Source organism: Polyodon spathula, chromosome 20, assembly GCF_017654505.1.
Source record: "Polyodon spathula isolate WHYD16114869_AA chromosome 20, ASM1765450v1, whole genome shotgun sequence".
Classification (NCBI taxonomy): Eukaryota; Metazoa; Chordata; class Actinopteri; order Acipenseriformes; family Polyodontidae; genus Polyodon; species Polyodon spathula.
In genome coordinates this window covers 11,926,881-11,948,203 of record NC_054553.1, presented here as the reverse complement: position 1 = coordinate 11,948,203, position 21,323 = coordinate 11,926,881, and the positions used below count along the sequence as shown (strand labels likewise).

General features: G+C 37.5%; 1 protein-coding gene across 1 annotated transcript; it reads right to left on the bottom strand.

Annotated features, from left to right (window-relative positions):
• Positions 1-5,990: 5,990 nt before the first annotated feature.
• Positions 5,991-19,776, bottom strand: LOC121295450 (E3 ubiquitin-protein ligase RLIM-like). The gene is made up of 4 exons (XM_041220067.1): positions 19,625-19,776; positions 16,157-16,348; positions 11,050-11,148; positions 5,991-10,578 (listed from the first exon to the last, which is right to left on the bottom strand). The coding sequence occupies exons 2-4, from the start codon at positions 16,323-16,325 to the stop codon at positions 8,909-8,911; spliced, it is 1,938 nt and encodes a 645-aa protein (XP_041076001.1). The 5' UTR covers positions 16,326-16,348; positions 19,625-19,776; the 3' UTR covers positions 5,991-8,908.
• Positions 19,777-21,323: the final 1,547 nt, after the last annotated feature.

Genomic DNA, 21,323 nt, shown 5'->3' with positions numbered 1-21,323 from the left:
TGCTGTGTTTCTGGACATTAATGTGTATAAATAAAAAGTGATGCTGCCATTTGGCATTAGTCTCATTGGTGTTGAAAGGGGGTGAATGAGTCTTGCGTTTGAATTATTTCTCAGTACAAGCACTGCATTCTACATGGGAATTGGAATGGACTTTCCTACTTGTAATTCGGTTTAAGAGGTTACAAGGTATTACTTTGTTCTCGATGGAAAAGTAATAGCAAGAATGACCATTCAAAAAGGGTGCTTGGATATACAATGACTGTTTATACATATACACAAAATGATAGGTTAAAAGTCACTGTTGCTTAATGGAAAAAAGGCACAAACCTCGACTGAAGCATTGCCAGAACCTACTGTCTGTAAACCAAATCTTCCTTTGGCCCAGGAATCATTTGTTTGTCCCTTTGATGCCAAACAATACAAGGTACTCAACAACAATAACAGATTATAGGGTTAGCTTTCACACTCAGCTCTAATCTATATTTATGACTTTGTTGTCCATTTAGACCAATGCCCCCCTATGTTCTTGTCAGTAGACCCTTGGTAAGATATTTTTGTTGACTGGACATCATGTTCTTTCACTTGTGATGCACGCTACACATCTAGTCCAAATTAGGAAGCAGCAGGGAGCTAACAGTTCATATTCAATCACTTTGATCAGAACACAAGTGCTCTTTCCAATGATAACTGGTGCTGTTGTTCTGAAGTTATTTGCTCTTGGAGGGGGGGCAATCTACAGATCAGGACATGCACCAAGATGGATGAACCTAACAGAATGGTGTACTACTTACCTAAACAGAATCAAAGAGAAGCCATTCTGAATTCAAACAGAGTGGAGCAGGCACAAAAACAGGACAGGGTCTGTTCAACTGATCTAAAGAATGTCTGATCTAACTAGAACTACCCGTCACAGGGCCTCTCATGTCTTCTATATGGCAGAGTGCAGTGCTACAACAACTTGTATGCTACAACTAAGAAAAAAACACAACATTGCATTATCCACTCTCTTATGAAAAACATGGCATCAGTTCCATTACAATACAAACCACTGCAAAAAACAACTTCCTGACAAATACGATTTTAATATTGACTCCCTGAGCGCCTGGGTATAAAGAGGCTTCCTGGTGGGATCAGAAGACAGACCTTCAATTCTCACGGGATACTGATGCGGTGAAAGAACATAAGAGAGAGGAATCTAACACCATATTATTTCAAATATGACACTTTTAATAGGAATAGAAAGCTATGCCCTTTTCTTATATAAAAATAAGTGTTCATAAGGTTGACTCACCTGGTAACGCGGCAGCCTTGAGGTGCTCAAGGTGAGTCATATCCTGGCTGTGCTTGGCTGAGGATCGGATGGGGGAAGTTGCATTGGCCTCTGTCTAGCACAGGCTTCTCCATCCTGTCATAAAACTCTCAACGGTAGACTATGTACTACATACAGTTTTATTAGGGTTCTTTGGTTTTCAACTGTGTTGTAGCTTTACAACTGTTCAAGGTAAATAAATAAAACATTCAAACTAAGTAAGGAATCACTGATATTTTAAGATGGAAAAGGATTTTAAAACCTTTGTTACAATACCTTTTAAGACAGTGCTGCTTCCCAACAACACTGATGTTCAGACCCTTCCGAATGGGACTGATTATCTACACTTCTAGCTGTGAATAACTTATTTTTGACAGTGAGATGACTGCCAGATTTTCCTTGAAAGAGCACACCTTCAATTAAAGGCGAGAGATGAGAAACAATAAGAATAGAAATGCATAGTCACTAAGCATCTTGCTATCATGGAACAGACAAGCAAACTATTTCAATGAGAAGACAATCTCACAAGTGCAGTCCCCAAAATGTTATCTATTTTCTAGGAATACAGAACTACTAGAGGTGAGACATTTACTGCCCATGAACTCACTACCTGCCACTTTTTCCATGGCCTACAGCAGCTGTTGCATACAGACTCCAGTCACTGCAGGCTGTAGCAGGGGGATGGTGGTTTTGTTCACACAGCAACCAGAGAGTTTCAGTGCAGGAAGAAGCTTGTGTACCTGCAGCTAAAACTACCTTTGTTACTGTAAACAAGCTGGTAAACCAACCATTTCTGTAGCAGCGTGACTAGAAGGCTACATTATGGAAGAATGTAGTAAACAGTTATGAGAAACTATAGAGAATATTTACAAGGCATGCTCCATATTTATATAGTAATGTTTTTTTTTTTTTTTTTCTTAACAAGACCAAATGCTGCTTTATTAAAAATCCAATACTCTACCGCTAACAGTCCTCTGCTGGGTTTTGGTCTGGTTAGTTTAAACCTGTCATGATTTCTCCTCTTACAGTTCTTTACCGCTTTCTGAAAGTAGGAACAAAAATAAAATTACAGGGCTCCTCAAGTTATTGTAATCATTGACTTTGTAAGGTTCACATGCCATTAACCCTGAGTGTGTGTTTACTTTTCATGTTAAATCGCCACAAAGATTCTGTACATAATGACGCAGAGTAATTCAATCTGCCCTCAATTGAACAGCCTGTACAGTTGCAGCTTTAACACAGAGACACTGCGCCACCCTGTGGTGAAAAGGAGTAAACCACTCAGTTGACCCTCGCCAGTGCCAGAATAAAGATTATTTCAAATCATATACACACTACATTTTATTAGATGACCAGCTTTGCCATCGTTAAATACCTGTTTGGCTTTCCTCGTGGTAACTTGTGTTTTACAACTCCTTTTCACAAAATGTTCTCTCAAGACTAAAACGATAAATTTAAACCGTACGCTATATAACAGTAAGTGACTCTTAAACATTACACCGTATTTTAAGGGTCACCGTATTACTAACACGTTATCAAAACGCGGTATGTTTTGTGTTTGTAAATATATAATGAAACTATTAATAAAGACTGCTACATGATGGTTTATCAGTTTGGTTACAGTAACTCTGAAAAGTCCATGCTGGTTCCCCATACTTTTATATTTTCTGAACCACTTCTTGCACACGGCAACGTGGCTATGCCAGGTGACGTTTACCCTTGCATGTGAACCGGTTATGTTTTCCAGCTGGAGCGCTTGCTTTTACAACCTTGCTACTTTTGTCATAGTGGTTAAATTACAAATTAAACATAAAATGTCACTTGTCCAAAATCTGCTTTGCGACGCTGTGCACAGAAGGCCACACAGACATGACGTAGATACATTTCGGAATGTGGCTCAAACTATCAGATGTTGGACATTCCCTTACAAGTTAGAACGCTTAACATCCACTGTCCCATCTTGCTTCACTGAAACTAAGGACAGGCGAATGACACAAAGTTCAGTTATTTCCTTCATAGAGGGCTCTATACAGCACAGATCATTGGGAAATATTTAATTCCTGCAATCTAAGACTTTTTCCAGGAAACTATATTGTACCCTACTTTCAGAACATTTTGTTTTTGCTGGTATATACAGTAGTAGTCCTTTGTACTTCGTAACAGTAATTGAGCCATATGTAAGTTTAAATGTTTCATGTTTTCTGATTGGTCGTTTCTGCATCATATAACCACTTGTCATTTTAAGACTTTAGTGCCTAAACATTTAAGCATCAATTAGGTTTGTCAAAAGCAGCTTTTTTTTTTTTTTTTCTTCACAGCAAAAATAAAAATGCAACAATAGACAACTTATTTTTTGCAAACATACCCTCTACTTTTACTATACCATTTTTATTAAGCAGTGTGAACAGAAGGAATATACTTTCATGGCTTACACTTTTGGAAGCATGGGGATCAAAAGTCATCTCATATCAGCACAGTAGTCCTTTATAAACTACTGTATATGTCAGATTGAGAGGATACAAACGGAATGGCAGGGATGTTCAGGTCAGGACTGAGGTGCACTCTCACTAGAGTTATGAAGTGAGGCTCTCATGTCCTCTAAATATCGCAGAGTGACACACTAAAGTCAATAGCCAGAAAAGGGTTAATCATTTCCTAAATCTATCGAACATTTTAGCAACAGGGCAGGTGATGGTCAAGATAAAGGAGTTGGTTTTACATTTAAGAAAAGCACTCACAGTAAACAACAACAAAGGAAATGGTTACTAAACAATATCAAAAGAAATATGGAATAGCAAAATTAGAGCAATAATCAAGCACTACCATAGAACAAATTCAACTGAAACTCTTGAAAGAAGTGGACACCCAAAGAAAATTACTGGCTGAAAATGATAGGACTTAAAGAAAGATTTTGAAGAATTGTACAAAAGCCACCTGAGCACAGAAGAATTCCTGAAAGTCTAAAATTTACCAAGAAATATGAACAGGAATCTGAAACATTCAACAAAATTCTCTGGTCCAATAACATACCACAATATGTTTGGAGAAAAAAAAAGGGAGGGGGGCCTTCAATGAAGGATACCTTGTGCCTACAGTTAAACATGGAGGTGGTTTAATCATATATTTTAGCAGTTTAAGGACTACAGACAGTCATATAATTGAAGATTGAATGAATACAGCCAGGCATCAAAACATTCTACACAGTACAATGTTACCATCTGCTCCTAGGCTGATTGGCAAACAGTGTATCTTCTAGCAAGACAAAAACCCAAAGCACAGGGCTAAGTAAACTCTGGAATTCTTGAAGAAAAGAAGTTCTGGAATGGTCTTCGCAATCACCAGATCTCAATCCAACAGAAATGCTTTGGATGGATCTAAACAAAAAAAAATTGTAGCCAAGAATTGTTATCCATTCTGACTAGAATGAAATATGCAAGACAGAAAGGACCCAGATTTCACCAACATACTGAATCATTGTAAACGTCTGACAGCCATAACAAAAGCAAAAGGAGAAAAATAATAAAGTAGGGGTGTGAATATTTGTCATGAACAGATAATTTAAAAGTTTTTTTTTTTTTTATGAAGATTATTTGTTCCACTACAATAAATTGTGTATTTTGCCTTAATCTGCTGACTTGGTTTATGGTATAATAAGCATAAGGTGCCAATACCTTTGTCTGTGACTGTACCTCCAACATCCCAGTCAGCATTTCTTTTGAGCTTTATCTTTCAAACAGATCAATCGTGTGAAACGGGTTAAGAACTCCAATACTGATAAACCAAGGCATTATCCAAAATAGATGATGTAATAATTATACTACACCATAGAACATAGAAATGTGGAAATGCAGAAATACAACCATGAAATATCATACACAAATGCAAATTCTGAAGTCCATTAATTTTTAAACAATTAAAAACAATGTTAAAGACAGTTTTGTTGCACAGATCTGCTTTTCATGCATGTTTATTATTTACACATAATCAAACTCGCCAGCTTGCAAAGTGATTTTTATATCTACTGTATATTGTATATATAAAATCAAATACAACTTCCCAGAATGAACAATTAAGCAGAATTATGATGTACCACATTTTCTACAGTTAAAAAAAAATAAACACATTTTAATTAAATCCTTTACAGAGCAGAGAAGCAGCAGCACATTCAATCTGGAGAGATTTATTCAATGAAAGAAACAACCTCATCCACAAGACTTTTGACAGCATCTTACTTTCCAGGTGTTAACAATGAAAGTGGGTTGGATTTCACTTGAACTAATGAAATCCATACATTTCAGATATCATCTTTAATAGCAGTTACAAGCAGGTGATCAAACACATTGCCTGTACAAGCATTGGATTACACAATTGTAATATTGTATTATGTAAACTGGCATGACCTCCAATGTTACAATACCATAGATGGTGTTACTGTATGGAAGCATTCTTTATTTATCTGACAGCAGCAGCACCACCAGCTGGTCAATCTGCATTACTGGAGATCAGTAATATTCCAAACATAAAATACAGAACGTAAACCACTGTTTGGTATATTGGGTGTAACTGCTAAAATAAGACCAAGATCTGAACCTTTCATATCATTGTTTGCCACATATCTTTAAAACACACACTTTGCCTTAGGAGAGAATGTTCCAAATAAAGTGCCAATTTCCCTTAAAAAAAGGGAAAAGCTACCAATAAGTCTCCTAATGGGAGACAATATTCCAAGGGGTTTTTAAAAACATTAACACTGTTTAATTCTACATTTAAAACTTCTACATGCACCAATAATGATGCACAGCTATAAACGTAAATGATCAATTCATGATCAAACTACCAAGTCTAATAAAATAAGTAGTTCAACTGGAACTATTTGAATTAACTTTCACTTTCATGGTATATCTTTTCACAAAATCTTCAAAGTTAAAAATGACTAAAAGGTTATTGTTTTTAACCTTAAATTCAGCTATATGTTCGCTTCAAATTCTTGGCTGTAAAATAATTTTTTAAAATTTATAGTTATTATAAAACATTACCGATAGATCGGAGACTCTTATAACCAAGAATTTGAAACCCACATAGCGAATAACACAGCATTTAATAAATGTAAAAGAACATTGTGTCTTCACAGTAAACTAATTCCTTTTGTGCGCTTGGTTATATTTTTCAGTTTAAAATAAAACTGCATTTGGTGGATATTTAAACATACGTTATTTTGCAATTGCAGTTGTGGTGACAAGCCCAGAAGAAACACATGTCGCATCTGGAGGTTAAAGGCAAGTTAAGGTACCCCTGGTGCCCTCTTGTACCCTTCAAAATGCAACAGAAATACGTATTCTCTTGTTCAGAGACGATATATAAAATCAAGTGTCTTACCAAGTAAAACCTGAACAAGCCATATTTTGGCTATACCACCAGACTGTGAAAACAGCATTCTATTACTATTTCCCACAACCAGCACAGTTATTGTTGGAGCACAAGGCAATTGTGTATCATTTTCAGAACCCCAAGCACAAATATTAGATGGGGGAAAAAAAGTAAAGACATTTGGATGATGATTCACTTAAGGCAAAACGTTCTTAAAGATGTTACATATAACAGTACCACTGAAATCACATTAAAACAGGATAGCACAATAGGAGTAAAGACGGTTTTCAAAAAAGTACTGTCAAAACTTTTGGAACTCTTACTCAATGTTTAAACAATGTACGTGTAATAAACAGAAAAGGAAAAATAATTGCTATCTGGAGTATGTTCTCCTAACTTTTGCCAAATGCAATCAATCCTGCTTGAAGTACTAGGTCACTAATCAGAAAATTGACTGAAAATATAAAACTGACATTCTGGTACGGGAATGAAACACAGTAGTAATAACAGAAGTTAGAAAAGTATTTTTAAAAAATAAATTAAAAAAGATAGCTGCAAAGTTTTGACTTGTGATGATTATATCGATATGAGGAACTCACTCCCAAGCTGTTTTAACAGTGCCTAATTACTGAATTTGTTTTTGGACTTCGGGCATCTAAGTTATATAAATTTTTTTTTTTTTTAATTAAATTGTGGCTGCAAGCAGAGCCCCGAATATGATGGACATAGTATTGTGATGCATGCATAAAAGAAAAAGAACCAACCTAAATGTCCTTAAAATTACTAATGGGGCAAGGCAAAGGTAGTTTGAATGTAATTAAATATGAATGGGGATAGCCAAATATTTCTGATTTAAATGTTGTTCAATCCAACACTTTTACGAATTGTTACTACATATTAGACTTGTGGATTTTTATACAAACTACTTCATATTAAGATTCCCCAAATCTGTCACTACTACTTGTACAAAACATGTTCAATACAATTTTTTGTTTTATGTTTTAATATATAAAACAGGACAAATTCTCTGAATAACACACTATTTACCATGCAAAGAAACCACCTTTCCAAAGGGTAAAACAGTCTGGTTATTTGCAACATATACAAATGTATTTTACAACTCAGTGAAAGAAATTCACTTCAGCACAAATGCTGACAAATGTTTAAACAAAATATGGTGTGAATGGGGAAAAAAAGTATTACACAGCTCTTTAAAAATCAAAGCATCTAGGCGAAGGGCTTGAAACTAACACTAGCACTGCACACAGTCCTGGGTTTTAAAACACCCCCCCTTTAGGCATGTTGTTAAAGGAGCAGGTTCCAGGAGTTTGTACAATCAGGCCCTTGGTAAATCTGCTCTGAATTGACCACATCCATCACCGCATAGTCAACTGCAGGTTTACTAATAAGGCTTGTTCGTGCAGCTATAAGAGAGGAACAATTTATTAACTTCAAACTCCTAATTATTTACATAATGTTTATTAAAACAAGTACTGGGCGCAGGGCTACCATGTGTTTTAAGCCTTATAGGTGCATTTTGACCAATTTACTTTTTTTTTTTACTAAATGATATGAAACATATTAAGGGTAGACTGAGGCATTTGCTTGCCAGATTAAACTACCTGTTAGAATGGTTACAGCACACCTGTTAACAGTGTGCAATAAAATTGACAAAACAACTCCTAATTAATCCTATATTCATAGAACATGGAATAAACCATATATTCCATTACATGAAGTTGTTTACTCCTGACATTCAAGAAAATAGGGTCTTCTTGTGCTCCCAATACCAGGAATGTAAGTTTAAAAAAAAAAAAAAGCTAGGTATATCTTTACATCTGAAGGCAAATAAGTTAGGCCACTGCAATCTAATTAGGGTGAAAGTGAAAGGACTAGGGCAGATAAGTTACCTTCGCCAACGCCCCACCCTCACATATTTCCAAGCATGGTAAATGTTTCAATCCATAGTATAATAACAATAATAACAATAATAATAATACAGTGCATTGAAAACTTACAGAAACGCTAGAAAAAGCTTTACATGTTTTTGTTTTTTTTTCTATTAACAATTAAAAGGGAATACATTTGTTTATGCAGATGGGAACTCCCGCCACTACCGTTTAAGAACAAATGTACAGGTTTTTCTTCTTTTGTTTTTTATTTTATTTTTCACTACATCTAACTATTGCACAAACATAAAATAAGAAAAATAATCTAACATGTGGTCCTTTATTACACCACACTCTCTCGGTTGCTTGAGACCAAGACTGCCCTGCGACAGATGGGACACGTTGAGTTTTCTGACAGCCAGCGGTCAATGCAGTGGACATGATACTCATGGGAGCAGGGAAGCTTGCGCAGCTTGTTTCCTTCTATGTATTCCATTATGCACACACTGCAAGTCTTTAACGCGTCATTCTCCCCGTAATTCCTGGTGGAGAGGTTGTCGATTTGTTCTTTGGTGAGACCCCTGGGTTGGTCATCGTCGTCGTCATTCAAAAGGAAAAAGTGTGCCAATCGGAGGAATGGCAATGACCCGGGCTCCTCTAAACTGATGGGACCCCGGGCTCCACGGCTCTCCCTTCCGGCCGTGGTAGGTGAGCTGATTTCAGTGGCGGTGTCCCTGTGTTCTTCCGTAGTTTGTGGCTCTGGGGTCTCTGGGACTGAGCTGTTGCTACTGTTGCTGGGGATTTGTGACTCCGGGGGCTCCAACACAGGGTTTTGGCCTCTGTTGGAGTCCGAGTCGCTATCACTATCCATAAAATAGCTCAGCTCTCCAAAGCCAGTCATTATCTGCCTGATCATAGTCTGCAGGGCCATGGATGTTGCCTCACTAAGCCCTGCATCCGATATTCTGCGGATCGGAATACGGATGGTACTGACATAAGTCCGGACGCCGGCCCTCTCAGAATGGGAGAAAGTGCGCCGGAATCCCCCTCGCTCGCTCTCGTATGAGTAGGTGTTGTTGGGTGTCTGCGAGCGGGACCTGGTGCGGCTGGCTATACTGTCCCTCTGGCGGTACTCTCCAGGACGAACTCTCCGCACCTGAAGGTCCAGCATGATGGTGGGGGGTCTCCTCCCGGCCGCACTGGCCTCGCTGCTAGAAGCAGTCTCAGAGGGGTTCTCCGGTTCTCGAGAGGCTTCTACAAATTCTACTGGAGCAGAAGCAGGAACAGGAATAGGAATAGGAACAGGAGCAGAGTCTGTGTCTGCTCCTGCAGCTGCATTCTCCATCTGAACATCGTATTCCACAGTGCTTTGCCTTGATAACACATGTTGTCTAGTTCTGGAGCTTCCTTCAATTTGAGGTTCAACTGGGGAAGGTGGCATTTGCAATGGTGTGCTGCGGCGAGCCCGCCGCAGAACCTCCCCTCCAAGGTTCAACGGCGAGCGGCTCCTCTCGTTTCGAGCTCTAGTTATCCTCAATTCCGGGCTTCGACTCCTGGCCCTTCGTTGTCCCCTCCGAGTGGGCTCCTCAACTTCGGGACTCTGGGGCTGTGGAGGTAAAACTGCTGGAGGAGTCTCAGGCCTGGGAGGCTCAGGCTCCAGTTCGGGCTCTGGCACCAGTTCGGGCTCCGGCCCCCTGACAGTAGTAAGCGCCTCTGGCTCCGGAGTGATGTCCATGGGCAGCTCCCCCTCCATCGTCTCAGGCTGTTCACCATCTTCCCTCACCAGCTGCTCCCCCTCGACCCTGGCCTGTTGCTCTGCTAAATTCCGGTTGATGTTGATTTCCAAGCTGAATCTAAAGTCTCCACTGTTTGGGTTAGTTTGGCTCACTGCCCTCCACGACTGGTTCCCTCTGTGGCCACTTCTCGTAGTGTTTCCAGTTTGTCTCACAGAGTTCAACCAGTCTAGAATGGAGTCTCCATTAGAGCCATCTTCTGTGGCTTCAGGACCATCTTCTGTTACATTTAAACAAAAATCAGTGTCAGTTGGAGAGGAATCTATGACAATTGTTTTACAAAGAAAAACATAAGGTTATTCTTCATAAAGAGTAGTCTGTCTTGTCTACATAGTTGGTATACTTCATGTCAGTGCCCTAAATGCTAGGATGCTATGCTTTTTTTTTTTAAAAGTACTTTTATTTATATATTATAGTATCTGATTGTTGTTTTACAAATGAGATAAAGTTTAACTGTTGAAACATCTCCGATGTAAAAGAGATGGAAAACACAGGTCTCCTAAATGAAAAAGTGAAATGAACGCCATGCTTTTACCACCTGGGCTGGTACATGCATCGGCACTTTGCAAACCCAAAACAGTTAACTGCAGTTTAAAACCAGATGGACCTTGTCCCCATATAAAAACATTTACAAGAATTAATGCATTTTTGGCACCCAAAATCCATACTATCGGCAAATGAAAGGACATACCCCTATTTTCTTCATTTCTGCTTTCACCACTGTTCTGTTGCTCTGGTCTATCCTTAATTTGCTGTAGGCGACCCAGTAACTCTTCTTCAGTAATTTCACCTAAATGATTTAAAAAAAAAAAAAAAGAATAATAGAAGTGTCTTGTAATTTACGTTGTTTCCTCTGGAGGTAAAGCTGTGGGCACTTTGTAAATCCAGTGTCCCACAGCCTCCCATTCACAATAGAATAGACACTAGAGAGACTGTTTGGTAGATTGTTCCATGATTATTTCTGACTTCCTGGTTACAAGAATCATGCTCAAAGATTTAACTAGACCAAGCTGCAAACAAGACTCATTAAATTATGCCTAAAAATGCAAATACACACTTTGTTTTTTTTTCCCCCCACCAACCAAGAACTGGACAAGCAGAGTAAATGCACTGCATTCGAGAGAAGACTTACTAAATATTAGGGGTCGTCAAGTTTAAACATGAAGGAAATTAAACAATCAAAGATTAAACGTGTTTAAACTTGTAACATGGTTGGAATGTTGGTAACCACTCAGATAACACATAAGCTGCACTTCAAAACAGTTCAAATAAATGAGCACAAGTTTTAATCATTTAAACTCTTAACACCACTGCTTAATATATTACCTGTATAGACTTATTATTCAAAATTAATTTAAGTTTATTTACTAAACTAGGGGTGTGGACTTTTTGAAAAAAAACGCTAGAAAAATCTACTTACCCCCTCCCCGTCGCACAAAACACATACAAAAAAAATCTGAATTCAACTTGTAGGATGGAGAGAAAGACACATCTTGTGTCAATTATAGCCCAATTATCTACGGAAGCACCAGTTTGGCGTAGAAATATTGTGGCGTAGATAAAACGCCACAATACCATGCTCATTAAAATGGAACAAACTTACGATTAAATATGCAGCAGTCGTTGAAAACATGTAATGCCTGCAGCCCCTCAAGGTTTCTACTGAATTCAATAGTTCAAGAATATTTCTCACAGAAACCCAATCTATATGAAATATCAACAAAAGGCTGTGTTATCTGGGCCCTGTTCCTCGTAGCTGGTTTAACTAATTTAAGCTAATCAGAGGTTAGCCACATTCGACTAACTCGATAATTGAAGTCATGCTTGAACTCAATTCCGACTTAAGAAATCTGGGTAATTGCTTGTGCTCGTGCTACCTCAAAGGGAGAATCGCAGAGCACTGAAAAAATGACCTTCATGAAAGATGACATTGAAAGAGAGCACTGTTCTTTTTCAGCCTGACTGAGCGAGAGCTTATAATGGAAAGGTTTGAGGAATACAAAAGCATTATCACAAGTAAATACAACACTGCTGCCACTGCCAAGTCCAGAGAGGAAGCATGGAAAAAAATTGCAGATAAGCTAAATGTGTAAGGTTTTTTCTTTTTTTTTTTTTAAATTTGTGGAGCACCACACATGCGACAATGATGTCGCAGGATCTGTCACAGATCATCTGAGAATAATTGAGGTCAAGACATGGATGATGTACAGTATTATCCAAAGTCTGACACCTACTGCCTAGCACTGCCATTGTATAATTGTCATTAAAATGTTGGATTATTTGCATCAGTTGCTGAATTGTAGCTCATTTTTAATTTCATATAAGTGATACCGTCACAATTACTTGTACTTTCCTGTTCACAAAATCCACCTCATTTGGTCCTGAGGGTGCCTTGATGGGGATCTGACTGCAGTCCACAGCACCTGTAACGTTGGGGAACTCTGCATAATAATGTAGCCTACTTAATAAACGATAACGATGGGATAACCTGTTCATTAAATTGCATATAACCTTGTAAATTACCTGCGACAGCATAGAAGTCCTCTTTGATGGCGTTTCTTTTGTATTACCTGGAAATGTGATGAACACATTAAGCAATCTCTTTAGGGCGAGGTAGACCATTAGGACTGCACGGCATGCAGCGGCTTTGCCGATATTTTCAGCATCGCCAACTGAGTATAGGAATGTGCCACTAGCAAAAAAGCACAGCCCTATGCATATAGTCTGTGTTACTGTCAATGCATGGCTGCGCCGGGTGGTAGGGACAATGTATGGCTCAAGCAGATTTATTAGGTAAATGAATCTATAGTGCTCAAATACAAAACTTCTGAATGATGCAAAGGATCTTGGCGATCTCTCAATACTCTTTCCCTACAAAAAGCTAATCTAATTAAAATTGCTCCTTGATCTATGGAATCTCTAAGGAAGGGCGCTGCCATTTTAGAAGGGTGTGTCAAGTGGTTTCATTGGGTAGAAGTACAAGTTTTTATACACAGATCCGGCTAACTTTAAGTTGGCCTGCGCTGGAGCAGGTTTAAAATTAAGGATGTGTTACTATGGTAGCTTAGTTGGCTAGCCATTAAGCTTGCTTCGAGGAATGGAAAAAGCCAGATTTCTGACAAGTTATCCCGAGAGCTATCCGGCTAACTCAATTAGCCAGCTACAAGGAACAGGGCCCAGAACAAATTTGAGGAAACCATTTTTAAACCAGAGTTGCTAGCAACTATAAAGGCTTCCAAGAAAACACGGTTCAATAATCACAAATAATCCCTAATACAGCTTGCTACGTTTCCTATAATTAGTTAATGGGCTACTTAATTTGTATCATATACGGACCATATTCTTACGCTGAAGACTAAGTGCACTGATCTGTCTTTGATACAGATGAGGAGCTATAGGCTAATTTCTGGATTTTGAACCTTAGCAGACGTCAAAGGTTAGGGGTGATTTTTTTTTTTTTTTTTTTATAGCGCACATATGACTTCCTATACATGTTAATGCCATTTTTTATACAGCACATATGACTTCCTATATGTGTTCCATATGAACCATGACTATCTGTGATCCCTGAGGCGCATGGAGCCAGTTTTTAGTTTGACTTTTTAGAGAGGTCAAAGGTGACGAAATTTTTTCATAGAGCGCATAGTATTTCCTATACGTGTTCCATTATAACTTTGACCATATCAGCATGTCCTAGGAGATAAAATTTAAACTTAAATTCCAATATGGCTGCCAACGTATGTAACCAATCTGCTTTTGATTTTGGCAATTATTACTTTATGGTCTGCACAACTGTACCAACATTGAAGATCATACGTGCAACACTGTTCTTGTTATGGGTCATAAGTCGTTTTTCAATTATCAATATGGCCAACAAACCATGCGACCAAAACATACCATTTTGAAATTGACAGTACTTCACTTTACCCTCTACTATCTTACTCAGCTTCATGTCTCTAGTGTATTGTAGTATAGATTTATACTTTATGTAAATATAGCACTCGTGAAATTGTTATTTTCCTCGCTGCATCCATGTTTTTTAATGAAAAACAGGGATTTTACAAAACTTAGAAAGGACCTTGTCCTGAGCAAACGTGACAATTTGGGTGCTGATCAACATTCCAGTTTCAGACAAGAAGATCTTTGAATATTTTGTGCAAATCCAAACCAACCGTCCAATTTGATTTTGTGAGCAAACCAACCGTCCAATTGATTTTGTTTCAACGTTTTCTTTTTACAGGACATTCGTGCGCTATATACTCACATTGTCAGATCTCCATCTTAAGTCGTTTTTGTCCACAAGAGTTTGGTTGTCCACACATAGGCATGTACTTACCTATACGTTTTCATGAGTCTGCGATAAACTTTTTGCAGAAAAATAATAATAAACACAGCAATAACAATAGGCTTCCCAGCCTTGCTTAGAAGCCTAATAAAAATAATAATAATAATAATAATAATAATAATAATAATAATAGGAACTTCCAGGCAGTTTTATGGCTCCCAAGCCCCAGTATCAGTACCCGTCTAAGCGTGTTTAGTTCTCAATATGCCAAGTTTAAAATCAGCAACTTCAACTGTTCCACAGAAGAATACTTTGAAAGTTTTTTTTTTTTTTTTTTTTTTTTTTTTTTAAATGCAGCCATTTTGTTCAACGCGAGTTTCTTAACAGTTAGTTGTATTGCTACAGTGTCAAGGATGATGCTTGTGAAGTTGAGTTAGTCGTGTACACCGTTTGCCAACTGAGGCAGTTTTAAATTTCAGACGTAAACATACACCTGGCGGCCACATTGTTTATAAAACATCACCATTTCCACATATTTGTATCCCATTGTTACTGGGACAGTAACTACCAAGTTCGGAGTTTGTTGGACAAAGAGTTTTCAAACAGCAGCAGTTTGTTGTTAAGGGTGCATTTCGGTAAGATTTGTGGCAGCCATTTTGACATGAAAATTTATCACAGCCACTTCTGCTTCGTAAACTTGATGCAGGTTTGGATGCTGATGATATATGCCATGTTTCAGATCAATCACTTCACTGGTTGCCAAGAAGATTTCGAAAGGTTTCTAAAAAAATGTATCAAACAGCTATTTCGTTTCCAGTCAACACAATTTTTTAAAAGTTAGTTTTATTGATACAGTATCAGGGAAGATGCTTGTGAAGTTTGGAGTTAGTCAAGTAAATCGTTTGTCAACTGACGCAGGTTTAAATTTCCAATGTAAACGTATAAGTGGCAGCCATCTTGTTTTATAAAACATCACCATTTTCACACATTTGTATCCCACTGTTACTGGGACGATAACTACCAAGTTCGGAGTTTGTTGGACAGTTTTCAAACAGCAGCAGTTTATTGGTAGGGGCGCGTTTCGATAAGATTTGTGGCAGCCATTTTGACATTAAAATGTATCACTGCACCTTCTTCACAAATTTGATGCAGGTTTGGATGCTGATGATATATGCCAAGTTTCAGATCAATCGCTTCACCGGTTCCCAAGAAGATTTCGAAAGGTTTTATTGAAAAATGCATCACTGCGCCAACTGCAAGGACGCAGCAGCAAAATTTTTTCAGCATCTGACAGCCAATGTATCCAGCTTGTTACCTGCCAAGTCAGAACCTGATCAGTCACACAGCTTTGAAGCAGCAGCAGTTTAAAGTTTTGGGAAGAAAAAAAAAAAAAAAAAAATAATAATAATAATAATAATAATAATAAATCTTAACAATAGGCTTCCCAGCCTTTGGCTTAGAAGTCTAATAAAGACACACAGTTGCACCTTGGGGGAGTTGGTCTGCTTCTTACCAGGAGTGCCAAGCATGTTGTTGTCTCTCATGAGCCGGTAGTCTTCCTCGCTCAGGTTGTTCACGAAGTGGTAGAAAGCCTCCTCTCGATCCAGCCTATCCAGCTGTCTCTGGCGCTGTGCTTCAGACTGCTCGCTGCCTCCTTGATCTGCGCTGTCCGAGTTCTCCATCGTCAAAAGGGTTATTCCTGCCTCTGCAATACAAATATATAAAACATCAAATACAAACAATTACTTCTTCAAACAGGATATGAGTTCATGTTAATTGGAAACCTAGTCACCCAAACATAAGTTTGCAATCACAATGAAATCCTAAGAGATTCCATAAGCTGTGCAAAAAATAACTAAAAAAGGGGGTTTCCGGCAGCAGCTGATGCTGACATGAATGTTCCTGACAGCTCCCAAAAAGCCTTCAGGTCCCAATCAAATCCTTTGGCGCACACTGTGTGTGTGCGCCTGCGTGCAACTATTCAGCAGCCCTGCCTAAGCACATTCTCATTTTCAATTAATAAGTTAAAAGCACGGATGTCAAACTCAAGGCCTCGGGCGTACTTTATCCGGCCCCAACATAGTTCATTCATTACTGAGTAATTTGGCCATTGGGTTATTATACGCAATAACTCCAAATCCCATCAGCCACTATAAAAGTATGGTAAAAAAAAAAAGGGGGGTCTTGCTGCTTTGGTGCGCAAAAAACGACACTTACCACTGTATTCTACGCCAGGAAGCGCTGTGTGGGAATGTGCTGAAAATGGATCACATAATGGTCACGGTTGTGAAAACAAATTTTCACCAGGGTAAAATTTGAATCACTGGCAATTCCAAGCTTAATGTTTAACATGGTGATTTGCCGTGCCACAACAAAATTCACTGGCTTAGCCGCAGTGCAGTACTTACAAGGTTCTTTGAATTGCATCAAGAAATATAACTTTTCATGCAGAATAAAGGGGTTTGGGTTTTTTTTTTTTGCAATATAAACAAACAGCTTTTTTAAATGTGAAACTGCAAGGCTGTAAATAAGTCATAACTGAAATGCATGACGGCGAAAAGGGGTTTGAGCTAAAGTTACGTTTGAGGGAAAAACACATACAGCGAACCTTTCCTATTTCCCAACGTGCCAAGCTAATGGCAGATTTAACTTTTCCTAGTAGTGCGTTTGCTGCAAAACTAATGTTTTTCTGATTTTCAAGCAGCAGTTGCAGTTCCAGCCTTTTTCAAATGAATTTGGCGTAGCTGTCGAAACTGCACCAAAAGACATTCAGATGGAACTTGATTGCAGTGCAACAGCGCACTGAAAGCCAAGTTTGATTGTCTCAGCTGAGCAGTTTTACACATTCTTCCAGCCACATTCCCACAGCTCCGGCTTGAGGCTGCACGTGTCATGTAAATGTTTGGCAGTACGCATATGAGCAAACATCTATTTTCACTGATGAAGATTAATAAATCTGCTCAAAGATCTCACCTGAATAAGAAGCATCTACACTCCGTGCTAAAGATTGCTTCAGCACAAGACAGAATTCCGATATTGACAAGTGTCCATGAAAATGGTGCCCGGTTTCTTCATAAGTGAGAATTCAAAGGTCAGCAAATAGGTAAGATAACATTTGTTTTAAATTAATAAGTCATATACAAAATACACGTGTATGAATTAAAAACTGAATAAACACACATTTTCTATATCAACCAATGAAATGCATGTGTAGATGTAAAAGGTGTGTATTTTGCAAGCGAATCAAATATTAAATTAAGACATGGCCCTTGGTAAAATTGAGTTTGACACCCCTGAGTTAAAGCTTTACTACTGTACAAATACAGAACTAGAAAGACACATTTTAAAAGACAGAATACCAAGACAGACATCACCACAGTGTTCACTGTGAGGAACTGAAATTACAAAATCCTGAAAAAGTCCCCTTTTCAACATTCTATTCCAGTATTAACTATTATACAAAGGCATGGTTTAAGTTAGTTGTGAAAGACTGCTTAGCCTATAACAGCACAGAGCTGTTCTAGACAACTACAACATAAAAACTACTGTATCCCATTTCCTGAAACAAAAACCATTAAATTAAATGCTACTTGCTGAACAATCATACATCACTTTCACTGGGACAATTCAGGCTATCCCATGGGGGCAAGGTTTGGGATTTCCTTATACCCTATAAAACTAAAACCAGTAAGCCAACTTAATGATAGGTATGTCGACTGGATGATAAAAAAAAAAAGTTCCAATAAATTCCCACAGGACTGTTTCTACTCACTGCTATAGAAACAAGCCTAGCACTGTATGGTCCATTTCTTCCGTGATTATAACATACTCCAGCATGTGCAATACTTAGCATTTTTCAAGTTTTAACATTTGGTCAATGTTTCGAGTACTATTATTACATTTATAAATGACCTTAAAATCAGCCACACTGCTTATTTCCATTGGTGAAATTATTCAACAAAAACTAATTGTAAAACCAGAAGCATTATTTTTAACTCAAATTTGAAATTGAAAAATAATATACTCTAGTTTAAATGAACCACAAACATGCTAAATTATTTATTTAAGTTAATGTAATTCGCCTCGCAGACACCCTCCCTATTCTATTTGTCAACAACGGCAATTGATGTGCCAATCAACATACAGCAATATCTCGCTGGAGAATCAATCTTTACCTTGTCTCCTAACAGACTGACCCTCTCTGTTTCTAATCACGTAGGAATGGCAAACTATTTATGGGATAGCCAGAAAAATGTAGTATACTTTGTGTTCGTTTTATTGAGTCGCCTGATGACACTGGAAAATCTCATTTTGATGAACCAAGGAAGGATTACCGGTGTCTTCCTTGCTTTCCATTTACAAGAGGTGGAATATAATATAATGTAGCAGTAACAGTATAATGTAGCAGGGATGCATGTGCTGCAGTAGTAAGTTCGTGTTTGATTTGCTGGTGAACAAAAAACAGTGATCCGTTTGTAGCTCAAGTATAGGCAAGCTGGAAGAAAAACAAAATGGCACCATGACTGTGAACCAGGCAAACTAGGTCAAAAAAAAAAAAAAAATCAACCATCTCAGCACCGCTAGACCAATAATTGTAGAATAATTCTACTGCTTAAGAAAACTAACAATGCGTATAGACAGTCTCTCTCAAAGTACATTCTCATCAGGCAGTACTAACTCATATATTAACAAGGCCAACCTCAATCTTTTAAAAAAAATCACGGTTTTAATCCAAACAAAACATAATTTTACAGCTACCCAGTCATCCGTTAAACCAAGTATCAGGTGACGCAGAAAACCTCCTATTATAATTGTTTTAGTTTATTTTTTTAGATGCAAACACCAAAGACACAGCACCTTACTGCACAACAAAAAATAAACAAGGAGTTATGTTTTAAACACCGTCATCGTTTCATTCTCAGTAACAAAATTATGGGTGAAATTTCGCAACAGCTGTTGATTCGCTAAACACGTCATTTACCTGTTTCAATCTGTCGCCCTTATTTTTATAAAAACGTGAGAACTTGTTTATATTTTCTCCGGTTCGCCTCAGTCTCCCTTCGTCTTAAACTGCCAGCGTCTCCATTATTCCTAAACACACCGGAAGCGGGAGCAGAGATAAGGCAGACGCACACAAGGGATAGAAAGCCTCGCGAGAGAGTCCACGCATAATGTATACACAGCGCCCTCCACTGTCCGGAGGAAAGACCACCTCCTGCGTTTGTAATTACAGCATTTTAATTACAGGTTCTGACATTCATAAACGGTATTAAGAAACGCAATACACAACTAAATGCGAATTCCCAAAATACTAGCTTTTTGGAACAAAGATACTTGACAAATACTAATTGGAAATATACCTCACTGTACATTAATTTATGCTACATGAATGTGCAATGAAATCCACTGTAATATTCAAAATCAATTTAATGCAGTTATTATATATATATATATATATATATATATATATATATATATATATATATATATATATATATATATATATATATATATATATATATATATATTAATATTTATTTACAATAACATACTATTTTATGCATATTATTATATATATATATATATATATATCTAATATAATATATATATATATATATATATATATATACGAAATAACAAAAGCTTTGAACTTGTCCATAGCGAAAGAATAATGCAACATTAGTTGAATATAGCTTTTATTATTAGGTAGGCACGAATTTTCTGTCTCCCACAATGGACTCTGTGACAATCTCCCCAGGAAACGGAAACCACAGAGATAAGTAGTGGGAGAAGAAAAAAAAAAAATCCCCTTTAGTGCTACAAAAATAACTGCAGGGTGTGGGCAGAAATCACAGCGCAGGCAACGACAGGCGAGGGTACTAGAGCAGCACCTAGTGGCCATGCGCTGGACTGCACGTTTAGGCGAATCTTTCTCACATGCAGAAATAAAAAATACAATTTGAGTATGAAGTACGTGATGTTGATAATATCTGTTTAGCTGCCTTTGTTTTCGTGTTTCTTTTGTAAAAGAGATTCTTCATGCCCAGTGACTTCCTGGTAAAATATATTTAAAAAAATGCAGCTTTTTAAAATAAAAAAAAACAAGGATAATTTAATTCAAGACTTTTGTTTACAGTACCGGTATGTGTGTATGTATGTATGTATGTGTGTATGTATTATTATTATTATTATTGTTATTATTATTGCTTTTAATTGACTTTATCTAAAGTGTTTATCTATGTTTGTAATTTTTTTTTTTCAAAATTAGAAAGGGACTTACCAAGGGAACATACTTTCATAGTCTTCCACATCCATTAATAAATACAAATAAATATGTACAAAAAAAAGATAATATCTGGTAAAGTTACACAGCAATTAATGAAGTTGATTTATTTTTCAGTTTTTTTGTTTTTTTATTTTTTGAAAAGAAGAATTTCCACTTTTGAGTTAAACCCTTTAAAAATCAGCCCTAATGTCTCTGAAGTACATTGCCATGGAATAAATAAGAATGGCTGCAGTCTGTAACATTACATGTTTGTAGATACAATTTGAAATCGCATTCATGCAGGATTCCTCAGAAAGATTGCCTCTTTTGTAAAAGAGATTCTTCAGCTCTGGTGTTGCTGTGAGTGTAAATTCCACTACAACATTCTCTTCAGGTTTAAGCTGCTTTTATAAAT

Bases quoted from the DNA above. Each gene is read 5' to 3' on its own strand.
- LOC121295450 (XM_041220067.1), bottom strand. From the start codon at position 16,325: ATGGAGAACTCGGACAGCGCAGATCAAGGAGGCAGCGAGCAGTCTGAA. The intron at 11,149-16,156 runs GTAAGAAGCAGA...TAAATCATTTAG, and splicing joins CAACATGCTTGGCACTCCTG to GTGAAATTACTGAAGAAGAG. The intron at 10,579-11,049 runs GTATGTCCTTTC...TAAATGTAACAG, and splicing joins CAGAAATGAAGAAAATAGGG to AAGATGGTCCTGAAGCCACA.